The sequence below is a fragment of the Salminus brasiliensis genome, chromosome 12, assembly GCF_030463535.1.
Source record: "Salminus brasiliensis chromosome 12, fSalBra1.hap2, whole genome shotgun sequence".
NCBI lineage: Eukaryota > Metazoa > Chordata > Actinopteri > Characiformes > Bryconidae > Salminus > Salminus brasiliensis.
Window position 1 is genome coordinate 27,715,838 of NC_132889.1, and position 13,512 is coordinate 27,729,349.

At 40.1% G+C, this 13,512-nt stretch overlaps 1 protein-coding gene across 2 annotated transcripts in view; it reads right to left on the bottom strand.

The window, feature by feature from the left end:
- The window catches only part of igf2bp1 (insulin-like growth factor 2 mRNA binding protein 1), a 44,550-nt gene that overhangs the window by 7,988 nt on the left and 23,050 nt on the right, over positions 1-13,512 (bottom strand). For both annotated transcript variants that reach the window (XM_072693457.1, XM_072693456.1), the window contains exons 3-4: positions 4,073-4,121; positions 160-211 (exon numbers count right to left, since the gene is read on the bottom strand). In XM_072693457.1, the coding sequence (XP_072549558.1) occupies positions 160-211; positions 4,073-4,121 (101 nt within the window). The remainder of the gene's footprint in view (positions 1-159; positions 212-4,072; positions 4,122-13,512) is intronic.

Below are 13,512 nucleotides of genomic sequence, written 5' to 3' on the forward strand. Positions count from 1 at the left end.
CAACTAAGTTTTTCAAAAGGTAGCTTGCTGACATTTTGAGAACCATCCAAATAAAGAGTGGCTAAATTAAGACCCTGATGTTCTATTATGGCAGTGACTGTTATACAGGAAAAATAAAGATTCTGTGCAATGCATGAGAAAACAGTATTGATCTTATACCTTGTTCACAGTTCTCAACAGTTCCATACTGGGCAAGCAGACCATCAAGCACCTACAGAAGATAATGAGAAGACAGGGTGAGAGAAGAATGGCAAACTTTTAAACTATGCAAATGAAAGCTGAAGTCAATAATATTTAGACAGCAGCAGCTCTACAGAATCACCACGGTTCTTTACTTTGGTCTGGGTTTGCTTTATGCATCCATACCACAGTCCTGGACGTCTTTAGTCCAGCACAGTTTGGTGACCTCCCCGTTCAAACACACCATATTCAACTAAATCACTTAATTACCAGGTTTAGTAGTGTTTCAGCAGGGAATTCATTAAACTGGACTGGACCCCAGCCGGCCGGGACTGGAGCCAATGCCCCCCTGCTATAAAGAGAGGCTTTCGACAGAGACGCCTTTTTTAGCTTTTAGCTTTCACTTTAATTTCTAACAAGCAACGCTCTGGACCTCCTGAAGTCCAGTGCCGCTTCCTGCTGTGCACAGTGACCAATTTCTCCAAGTTTTAAAACTGATGGTGAATTGGTGACGTGCGCTGAAGCGCAGGCTGTTGCCCTCGTGTGGCTAATAAAGGGAGTGGAGGCTGGCAGCAGCATGGCCCAATGGAGGCTGGCCAAGTCAAGAGAGACCCCGCCCTGCTGGAGCTGCAGCCTGTCACTACAGCAGCCATTAAAGACAGCGTGCTCCATGCCACGCCCCGCACTTAAACACCTATTACACACATTGGCGTCAAAAGTTCGCAGACACTTCGCTTTACAAACCAGTTTCGTTACAAAAAAAGCCTGCCTGTCATTTTGCAATAATCCAACAATCAATTAAAAATGTATCTGTTTAGATATTGCTTATTTTCTCTCACACAAAGAAGAATCTATCTATAACTCTATCCTGATTTATTTTATTTTTTTCTCCTTTTGGTCCCCTTATTGTGATATCTGCACTTATCAACTAAAACTTAAACCACATTTGGAAGCTGCCCACATTTAAACCACATTTTGAGCAAAAAATAAAAATCAATATGTGCTTTTAACTTTTAACTGTTTGGCTTAGAAAATTTAGAAAACTACTGGTGTAGGAATGCACTAAAATTAGAATGCCTTACCTCTTAAACTTTAATACCCCCCCCCCCAATAACGTAAGAACAACTCAGCCAGTTTGCATTGTTTGGCATGTACATAGCAATTAGTAATCCTTAGGGTGTAGTAAAAGTCATGGAGCATGGGGTGTTTAAAAAAAAAAAAAGGGGGGGGGGGGGTTAATTCAAGGTTTCTTTATTAAAAGGCAGTGGTTCTACATATAGCAACTCAAAGAACCCTTTGATTGCCTAAATTACTGGTTAAATGGCTTCAAATTCAAAGAAAACCAGATGTGAATGATTACTCACTTTTTTTTTTTTTTTTTTTTACTTTTAGACAATGGTCCTATATAGCCAAAAAGGATTACACTATTGTATTGTCAAAGAACCCCTTTTTAGTATTATACTGAACACATTTTGCTCAGAATGTAGATCTACTTGAATTAGCAAAACAAAGTAATGTAAGATTCATTTGAGCAATTGCAGAGAATTGCAGTAAAAAATAATAAAATGCAGATATTTTAGTGCAGTAGCTCAAACAGTTACTCTTTTGAATAAGGGGAGCGTGAGGGACAACCTAACTCATTTAGTTTTTGCTGAACAATTAGAGAATTTGAGTGATATTTATTAAACCTTTACACAATTACATCTCTGCTATGAAGGACGATTCTGCAGTGAGCAAAAGTGTGTGCAAATGTTTCAACAATAATAGGCGAGTAACCAACAGAAGGACCAAGCACATCAGTTACTAAAAAGTCTGTTAAAGTAATAGAAGCACAATTCAGATAATCTAGTTCTAAGAATTCCTTTCCAATCTAAACACGTTAATATGGCTTATATGAATCATATGGACTGATTTAAACAGTGGCACATTTGGCATTTATGACCACAAAGCAGGATTAGAAGCATTTTAAAACTGAAATATAGTGGAATATGTTATGGATAGGAAATTTTTTGATTAATCTGTGAAAAAAACCTTTATAAATGATCTTATATAAATGCATAATGGTATATAGAGGCATCTTATTGTTTCTCCACAGAGGCTTAGTTTGAACAATACATTCAAACTCACCCCGCCGTGTAGTACTTTATCCTGACTAGCCTTTATCCTGGCTAGTCAATTAAATCTAAAAATATTGGTTAATGCCGATACTTATTTTAAATAAATACCCACTGATAGGGATTCCAATAGAATCCCATTTACAAAATCTTAACCACCACTTAACCGAAAAGTAGCATTAGAATTTGAGACTAACATTTTCAACACTAGGCATATCTTGCGGGGCAATGTACATACAGCAACTGTGCCTCACTAAACTCTATTTAATAATCAAATTCAGCAAAGAAACACAGCAACATAATATCAGAGAGAGTTTAGAAGCCACTCTGATTCTCTGGTCTCCATACATAAAGAAGATTAACATGTAAGACCTACCAGAAGATTTTCAGAAGCTTTTTACTCAGATGGACGCAGAAAGCAAGCCTAACGTATCGCATTTAGAACAATGGAGCGGGTTACAAGCAGCAGGCAGGTCTGCTAGGAAATTAACGGTTTCTTCTAAGACAATGCCTGGGTTCGAAGCATTGCTCTACTTGTTACAGATAATATTTAATGGAAGGATAAAAGTTGCCTGGCCCATTCATTCATTTTGGACTAAGCAGATAACATGAGGTCAAGTGTCCACTTCATTTCAATTAAATACCAGAATGGATGAACGAAATCCAGCAATGTTGGTCAGCTGAAATGTGAATTGCCTGTCAAAATCTAGAAACACCGTTTCCTAAATTTCAACAATTTAATTTTCTTGCTGTTGCTATTTTACTACATAAAACACCTTTGTCATACAAGTAATTGTTTTGTAAATGGAAAAACACTTGTTTAATATTACCTTTGGTACATTTCTCAACACGCTTCATGCTCATAAGTATCCATAATAACATTTGTTGGGGAAAATGCTGTATAAATACATTTGAATTTTATCGCATTTGTTATCACAGCAGCTTTACAGAATTCCAGGCCCAAGCCTCTTTTGAGCATGCCAAGGGCAGCCTCAGATCAAGAGAAAAAAACCTTGAGAGGAACAAAGACTCAAAAGGGGAACTCATCCTTCTCTGATCGACACCAGTTACAACACCAAATAACAGAACAAGACAAATAACTGGACAACAAGTGAAATAAGAGCTATGGGAAATGTGACATCAAGCCACAAATTATGAGAATGCAAGTGAGCGCAGACACATGCTCAGAGTATAAAGACACTTTTGTTAAAAGCACAAACTGAAACTTTTTTTTAGCACATAGATGATTTAAACAGCTGAGAGGTTTGAGTACAGCTTAGCCCTAACATAAAACATGTGAGAGTTTGTTGCTATTTTCAAGATAGAACAGCCAGAAATTTTAATCTTCAGACACCAAGAAAAACAAACACTTTGGGGGAAAAAACAAGCAGATTCCAAATATATAACGGGCAGTTGGGTGTAGGATCTTACATACACTGATTATACCTTGAGGAGCTGTGCTTTTATTTTTTTGGGTACGATTTGCTTTGGCTTGCTAAGAGACCTGTTGAAGGTCTTCAGTGACTCACGTGCTAAAATAGGAGCATTTTTATCAGTCGGCAGGGACTTCAGTTTACAACAAGCCCATTTAGTCTCCAAAAGGTCTCGATTTACTGTCCTTCGGTTTGGAAGTGGAATTAAGCCTTATGCTTTGGGAAGAAGCACTTTGGATTTGCAGTATCTAGACCGTTTTCATTTTCAGTGAGATGGCTAATAAAGCGGCCTGTGTATAATGCGCTGATCAGATTTAGGTGGTTATATACACAAAGCAGACTCACCTCCCACTGTAAATGGGGTGGAATGTTTCTAATCTGGAGTTTTCTGGTCCTGTAAAGGAGAGAGAGAGAGAAAGAGAGGGGAACGGTTAGACAATGCACATTTAAGTCTGAATTCAGACGCCACTGTAGACAAGTGTATCTCAAACACTTTAAAAGTGAAGCTAGAGGAGAAATACCAACAGGTTACTGAATGAAGAGACCATTTATTTCACATTATCAAGTTTGACTTAACACAATTTCCATATCATTTCCATGCATCTCTATTTTTAGTGTTCTCCATGGTTTGAACCCTGTAGCTGCTATGTACACTATATTAAAATTCTGGATGAATGAACCAATAGAAATACTCTAAAATCACTAAATCACTCAATTCTAAACTCCTATTTTACATGAACTTCCAGTCTGAGTTGCCTTCCAGACCATTTTGCCTTCTCCTGTAAAGTCACCATTTATTTTTTTTCATTAGACAGCAACAAGATTTTGAATTACAGAAAAGTTCTGAACAACAGCGTAAAAAAATGGACTTCAGAATGTAAGTATTTCATACATTTCCACAAAATATCACACTGCGACTAATAGGACCTTTGCATATTTAGACAGTAATTCAGTTCATATGAAAACTAAGCAGTTTACCCTGAAAAACTGGATCTCTCCCAGCTACAAATGAATAACACTGCAAGATTGCAAACATAAATCCGTCTAATTATGGGATTATTAATCATCATACCATGTTAATTAAAAGGTTCTTTCTCACATGTTACAATCAATGCTGGTCGCTTGTGTCACGGTCTAGACTGACAGATAAGCGCATTGCTCCTCTGGACTGTAGCGATTTAAAGAGTCAATCCCTGCATATGCTCTTAAGAACTGCTTCTTGGCTTTGACCTACAGTACGATTGGCACAGAACCTTTACTGCATGTGGATGTTCTCTAAACCTTACAAATAGTTCTTTGCTCTCCTATCCTAAATGACTTGTTTAGAAAAAATAGTTCCCTGATGAAATCACCCGTTGAAAGTGACCTCTTTTAGAAACCAAGTGGTTCTTATACGGTATTAATCTGAAGAACTCCCCTTTTGGCACATTTATTTTAAGAATACTGCCCATCTCGCCATGTCTTCTTCAGCTTTATTATTATTAGTTCAATCTCATTCTAAAACACAAAAGGCATGTTCCCATTTCAGACCTTCTGGGCCATAAAAAGGCTTCAGTAAAATCAGCACAGACAGCAGCCGAGCAAGAAAGAGGCAATGACTAATGTCAATGAAGCACCACCAAAAATAGGTTATAATGGCACATGGTTTGTTTACAGTTTTTTCTTTTCGTTCCCAACCACATCTACATTATTCTCTTAGTTAAACAGAAAAAAGCGAAAAAGGAGAAGCTCACTACACATGCTGAATGCCTCTAACCAGAAGCAAAATATGAACGGATAAAAAAAAAAAAAGGGTAGGAACGCATCACCCACACAACCAAGAGGCTAATAGAGTAAAACGCGGCGAAGAGCCGGAGGAACACTGGCGGGGTGTGTGAGCACTGCCAGCTTGCAGAGCCTGCTGCCTGTGGCTAGCATGAGCAGGGTGGGAGAGCGCAGTGAGTGGAGATTGAATGGGTATATTGAAACCGGACACTGACGACTGTAGTACACTGCCAGCTGCCCTGGAACCCACCCAGCACACAGGCTAACAGGGGGAGGGAGGGGAAAGAGAGGGAGTGTAATCAAAAGAGGAAGAGACAGAGACAGACACATGAGGAAAAAAGGGCAAAAAAAGGAAACGTGAATTACCTTTCAAAACCGGAGTAAAACAATAAGCTGACGAGAGCAAAAAGCAACAGCGTGCAGCAAGACTGCCTGCTGTATCCTAACGTAGCAAAACACAACAGCCACGAGTATAAAGAGGGCAGTGAGGCAATAACAGTATAGTATAAATGTGTATTACTGTTGGGGCCTTTTATTGAAAGGGCAGGACATGCTACGTGCGGTAACCCTTGCCATTGCCCACGACAGCCTCTAGAGGGAGTCTTTGATCTGAGGGAATGGAAAGGGCGCGCAGAAGAACGAGGAAGGAAGTTCACGCCAGGGGTCATGAGGGAGGAGCCTGACCTCTCTGCTCGGCTCCTCTGTGGCATCTGGGAAAGGGTTAAGAGCAGAATCCTCGGTGACCTCTGAACCCTGGAGGTCGCACCCACTGGTTGAAGAATGGGGAGAAAGGCCGCTCTCCGCCCTCCGCCCCTTGCTCTCCCAGGCACCATGGAAATGGCGGGCAAAAGAGCCAATCAGGTCACAAAAGCTGCACCCAGGGCGGCTTCCACCAAAGAGATTAGCAACGCAGGCTCGGCCAAAATAACCCAATTTGAATGACCACACCTTGGGACTGTGTTTCAGTCGACGTCTTTTTGTATGCAAAACCATTTTATGCAGGCACTGAATGATTGAGCACCACCCTGATCTCACCTCCCAGATCAGTTCCTTAAGGGCGGCTCCAAACAAGATGTCGGAGTTGGCCGTGCCTGCCATTTTGAGACATGAGGTGCTCGATCAGCTAACTAAGGAAGGGAATGTACTTTTAGCCCCTCCTTAGGCACAGTTTTGGGACACTGGTGGTATTGTAAAACTAGGATTTCACTGGTAACACCCCAACTGCAGATCACCGTAGAAGTTTCAAAACCATTCAGTTTACAAGTCTCCGCTTTCGTGTTGATCAATGGCTCGAGGCTACCTCCACCCATCCCCCCACCTTCAACACACATACACACACACAAAGACCCCTCCATCCCCTCAACCGCCAACAAACATTCCCTCCTCCCTACCACACACAAACCCCAGCAAACCTTTCGCGTTATGGGCTATCAGACGTAAACCATTTCTGTTGCTTTACGCCAAACAAACGAACAACAAAACAAAAAGATGGACGGAGCTTAAGGGGCGGAGGAGGACACTCTTTGTGCATCTCCCTATTGTTTTGGGGTCGGGGGGGAGGCAGCCATCCTTAATTAAAATTTCAAAGCTAGATCTGCATATTGCTTCCACTGATTAACCCACCATTGCTGTGGGCCTACCTTGCAACCATTGCACAGGTGATAGGTAAGAAGACGTGGAACCTGTTGATGACAGTTGATCTCACGGTGCGGAATGTCCTGGAAGACTATTGCTGGGGAGTGTGGATCACCTTTCGATCCTTTTTGTTGGAGATGCATCAAAAAAAGCACACAAGGGAAACATGACAAAAATAAATAAACAAATAAAAGTTGACAACAAAGAGGAACCTTGGGTGCATTAAGAAATCCAATACTATACACTATAAGAAAACAGGGGACGATGGATGGAAAGGAGAAGAAAAGAGGTTTTTCGGAGGGCCAGAAGTGAAGGCTCTTCAGAACTCCCAGAAGTAAGAGACTGGCTTTTTAGGGGGGTGGGGGGTCATTCTATGGTATTGTCCTATAGCTGGGGGCAGGGTCAAGCAGCGCATTTCAAAAGAATGTCCTTTTTTCAAAAGACTAGTCAATCTTATAGACTTTAAGTAGCATGAAACTAAAAGTGAGATACACAGGCCTGTCAAAAGTTTGGGGACAATGAATTTAAAAAGCCTTCATTGTAGCACGGATATTAAGCTTGGGATAACGTACATTTAGATAAACAATTATATTCAGAATTTTCGCAATAAATTTTATCATAGGGATTCGAAGCTCACGTTACCACTTAGAGTCATCGAGCCTTACCCTATAGCTTGTATTTTCCTTGAGGGTAATATGATTACCTTAGAATTACCAACTGGATTAGCTTCTACTATTACTGAATAGCTTCTGCACAGAGGAATGTAACACTCCAAATGAATATTTGTTTCTGCTTGGTTGGAAACAAACATTACTTTTTACCAGACCCATGTCACGATATATCCAAGTGAAGTTTAAATATAAATGTGTGTAGTTAATGCATTAAATGTTTTGTTTGTATGGCCTATAATTACACACTTTGTTTGTGGTATGCATTTTTGCACAGATCAATGGTTGAACAAAGGTGACGAAAAAGCACATGGTAAGTAAACCAGCACAGAATTGAAAACATCACTTATTGGTCCAAAGCTAATGCTTATTGGCAAATCTTTGACACTAGAACAAAGCAGATATTTTCTCTGGTATTTTTATCTTAAGAAGTCTTACATAAAAAAGTAGATAAATAAAATTAACAAATTTCAAAAGATTGCAAAGTTTCCACAAATGCTTAATAAGCAGAGTCTGTTTGTGTATGTACACACACACACACACACACACACACACACACGGCAATGCATGGGCTCATGCTTGTGTGTGTAATGCGCTGCTCTGCTCTTCTGCCCATCTTCAATCACACCAAAGGTTCTGAAAGCTCTGCTTTCATCTCATAAGCAGAAAAAAGGAGGGAAAAACCTGCACGTCTCGTCACTGCAAAGACAATTCAGCTCCTTTGCACGCGACGGAGGCTTGCACACACACGCATATACACACACACACACACACACACACACACACACACACACACACACACTCAGCCCATGTCTTTTCATGTTACAAGTCACATCCCATTTATCTGTGCACACATGTACACACCCACTCCCAGCATATACAATGCGGTTCGTCTATACACTTCCACATACATGCATTCATGCACAATGGTGACACACACACATACAAACACAAAGCAGGTGCATCTCCAAGCAGCCGTTACAGTGGCCGGCTCCCCTGGAGGCCCCTCTGTTGCTGAACATGCAAGCAGGCTCCCGCATGGCCTGGTGCATGATGGGCCGGTCTCAGCTGCTCTGGAGGACTCAGCAGGCCCCGCCCCCCCTGCCCCCCCTCTTCAGAGCCACAGACAATGAGACACATTCCATCGCTCATAATTATAAAAACACTTTCAAAAGCTGCCACCGCATAAAGCACAAAAACACACCACACACACACTCCCACCTCATACTCCACCACCCCCAACCCCCACAACAAAAAAACTAAAAAATGTTACAATAAAAACAATATACATTATAAGAACCACTTATGATAATAAATAATAATAACCATATGTAATCCTTACAAACAAAATAACCATAGAAACTATAACCACAAAGACATACTAAATAACAGCTAAACATTAAACAAATAAATCCACATAACCATACCATAACTAACAATTAGCCCCAAAACCAATATAACTAATATACACACACACACACACACAATTAATGTTAATAATTTAGTGTTTTTATGTTAGTGTGTGTGTTACATGTTCTATATAAAAAAACATACACTAACTTATAAAAACAGAGCTAATTATTAACAATATAACCATAAGCTCTCAATAAACCCAACACACTAGCTAACCATTACAACAAACAATTTAACCATATGTAACTATTAGAACCACTAATAAATCTCTAGTGCTGGGTGATCTGAGCACAAATCAGGATCAAGATCAAATATATATTGTACCTCTATTACAATTATCAATTACAATTAACAACTATTATATAAGCTGTTTGCGTTGCTCAGCTGAGTTCTCCTCCATGTTGCTTCCATGTCCCAGACTTGGCGGGACGGACTCACAGGACTACAGACATGGTAGTAATGTTCTTATGGGGAAAGTACATAAACACACATACTGGGAAAAGTACCAACACAATTTAATAGGAAAGATTACATTGATTACAGGTTCTGAATGTTGGTTTCCAAAAACGATTTATCCAATTATTACCATGACTATGCATAACCATTCATCACACACACATTTAAACCATAAATGATCATAACAACTATTGTAAACAGTATACACAAAGACAACCAATAAAACACTAAACAATAACACAATATATTACCATTGTAACCAACACACTACAACCATTTTTCATTACCACAACTGTAACAAACAATAAGCACAGACACAGGGACCGTTATACCCACAAATTACAACCATTCAAAACCACAAACAATATGCAAACACCCCAAACGCATCTGAGAATTTGCATTACACACCAGTCATACAGGCAGCATGTCCCCAATCCTGATACTACTCCATAAACATAAACACTGCGCACATTCCGGACCCGTATACAAGGAACGTGTGCAAATGCTTCACACATCTGAAAAGAAAAGGGTAAAAAAACAAAACAAAAAAAAATAAAAAATAAATAAATAAAAACACACACACACACACACACACACACAACACAAAAAATACACCTACGCAACCGACAACAGAATCACGTCCACATTATTCTTAATAACGGCCGAAATCTGCACGGTACTCTTGGATAGTTTTTTAGTGTTTTATTATAATAATAATAATAATAATAATAATAGAACAAGAAGAAGAAGAAGAAGGACGGCTCCTCCCTCAGCCATGTGCTTGAAGCAGACTCCAAGGATTCCGAACTCTATTTCCAAAAATGGAATCTGCACAGCTGTTAGAGCTCCAACTGGTGTAATGTGTGGTGCGATGCTTTATAAGTCTAAGGTGCAACCATCCAGCCAAATGTGGTTCATTTTAATAGCGAGCAGCAAACTTTTCTGACAAGCATTTCACGCTCACGCGAAACATGAGGATGAGCTCGTGAGGCTCATTTTCACACCACTCTCATTCAACTTCACACGTCCTTCAGGGAGATTTTTTTTTTTTTTTAAAGAATGTTTTCCCACATGAACTACAGGAAAGAACAAACTACTAAATCTTTTGTGTTGGGGACACCTCAACGCACAGACAAGAGGCAACAAAACAGGCCTGCACGTACTTTAGACTATAATATACGGCCTCAACAAAGTTCAAAGCTACAACTGCTTGGTTTTGCAGATATATTGAGTAATTATCTTCTGGCATGCATTCTTAGTGGGATATTTTAGCGAGGTGTCTGCCACTAAGCATAGCAGTGTCAGAAATTTGACAGATCATCCTTTTATTCTGTAAAACGAGGATTTATTTCACACTCACTTCTTACATATTTGGAGACGACACTGCAGCTCAGAACACAAATTAATGAAATCCTGAAATTTGTACTTTTTTTAAATAAAAAAAGCAATGCATTTGGCTTGTGCTGAAATAAATACAAAAACTAAAATAATAATAATTATTATAATTGTTTTATTAATAGCCATTATGAACAGTTAAAACATACAACGTTCCAGGCTCACATTTACCAAAGTGGGGGTTCTACTACTTAAGCCTCGCTCAACACACTCACAAAGTCAGCGGCCAAACGAATGAAATACCAGCTATTTAACGATATGAGGCCTGTGGCAGGGGTGAAAGGTCGAACAGGAAACTAAGCACACAGGAAGCATCCTCGTCGAGATCTGCTGTTAGCATAATCAACCTTCGCCTTGCCACTTCCTGTCGGCCGTTTCTCATTCAGCCAATCAGCGGCAGAGTTGAAAGGGCAAAAGGGGGAGGTGGTGTCTTAAAGGTGGGGAGAACAGGGAGGAGGGAGCGAGAAACAATGGGCTTCCAAGACAGAAAAGAGCATTCCTACCCTATAGTGCCCCACCTCACAACACACATACCAAATATAACTTCCTCTCCGTATGTAAGTTAAAACTGAGGTTGGGGGAGGGAGGAGGGAGGGGGGAGGGGGGTGGTTGAGAGGCTGCACGGGCTAGGGGCAACTCTAGTCTTTAGTGAGCTATGCTCAACTCTCCACATCCAGCTGATTAGGACTGGCCTACAAAAGGCCTTCAATAACGAGGTTAAGCATGGACTGCTCCCGCCAATATGGCGACGAGCGCTCAGCCCTACCGACAGACCTGTAAAAACAGCTCAGCCAAAAGGGGCCCCTTTACGCTGATCTCCAACTGGCCTTCTCGACCCAAATATGACAGTCAACCAGAACAAGACTGAAAACTGATCCCTGCTAGGTTAAACAAACAACAAAAAAGCGCCATACCTACCAGCAGCAAAACGATTTCCATGAGTGTATATGGACAAATAGTTGTTTTTGTAATGCCCCCAGGTTCACAGCGTTCTCATTCCCCCCAAACAACTTTTGTGTAACATCTACACAACTACAAACACATGCAATTGTGGCTCCAAACAGGCAAAGGTTTGAGCAACCATTCATTAACACTACTAACACTACTAACTAAGTTTTTCAACCACATTTACAACAAAAAAGAAATGCTAATGCATCTGTTGCGTCTGGCAGTCTATATTAAGGCTGTTTATATACACTACTATAAGAAAGTGATCTGTAATTTTCACAAGACTGACCTATCAAAGCTAAAGCCAAACTCAACTCCAAAAACTTTCAACTGAGGATACTCCTGCCCCCCCCCCTCAGTACAACATAAATTAGGCCCATTGAAAAATGTAGGCATATGAATTAAAAATAAAATGTGGTTAAAAAAAAATAGATATGGCAAATATATAAATATATACATAAATAAAATAAAATACATGGCATGAATAAGAAGTAAGAACAAGTCAGAACTGGTTTAGAAAGTTAATTCCATCATTCATTTAAGATTCTCAAAACAAACTACAACCTAATGAAACGTGACAATAACAAGCTTTGACCTTTACATCACAACTGAATTAGACTACCGATAACTTGTTTACAAAGTAATTTAATACATTAAATCAGATTTTTGGAGAAGAAAAAAAATGGAGAAGGTTTTTGTTATTTGTCATTTTTCCAAATTCTTAACAATGTGAATTTTATGAAATAAAATGACCAATAAAAATGCTCCAAAATGACCAGGAATAATATATTTTTACATTGACTTCCACTGAAAGTTTTCAGGCATGTTCCTTCTCCTGTAAAGTTGCCATTTTGTATATACAAGATTTTGGGGTATGTGTGTTCTGATTCAAATAAGCTGCATCTGATACAGCAGTTCAGGCCTAAACAGGAAATATCAACCACTGCATCAAAAAGATTAAAGACAATACAGGTGAATGTCTTTGTCAGGGTGGTCTTCATAATTGGATGATAAGTCCAGTGAAGAATGTTAGGATGAAAAATGATTAAACTGGATAATGCACTGATCACAAAGTCCGCTATCTGAAATACCAGACGTAACCAACAGGCCTTCATGCCAAGATGTGAGGCAAATATCTAGTTGACTGCAAAAGGCGAGGAAGCTTCTTCAGACCATGCTGAAAATGGCGGGCGAAGGGAGTGGGGCGGGAGGAAAGGGGAGGTCCTTCACAGCCGTGTCTCTGTTCTTCCCAGTCTCTTCGTAACTGCAGACCATGGAGGGACGTTCTAAGCTGATTATGGTCTAGGTGGAGAAGGCCGGCTTACGTGGAGGTTCTTCCAAGTCAATGAAAATGCCCCCCGAAGCCTAGTTAAGCAATTGGACCACAGTCCATTCTGGTGGCGGACACTGTGCACTGATCAATCAGTGTGCGGATTCTTTGGTAAAAACACTACTCGCCAATCTCTCCTCACCAACACCCCTCCCTTCTATCTTATCTTTTCCTGA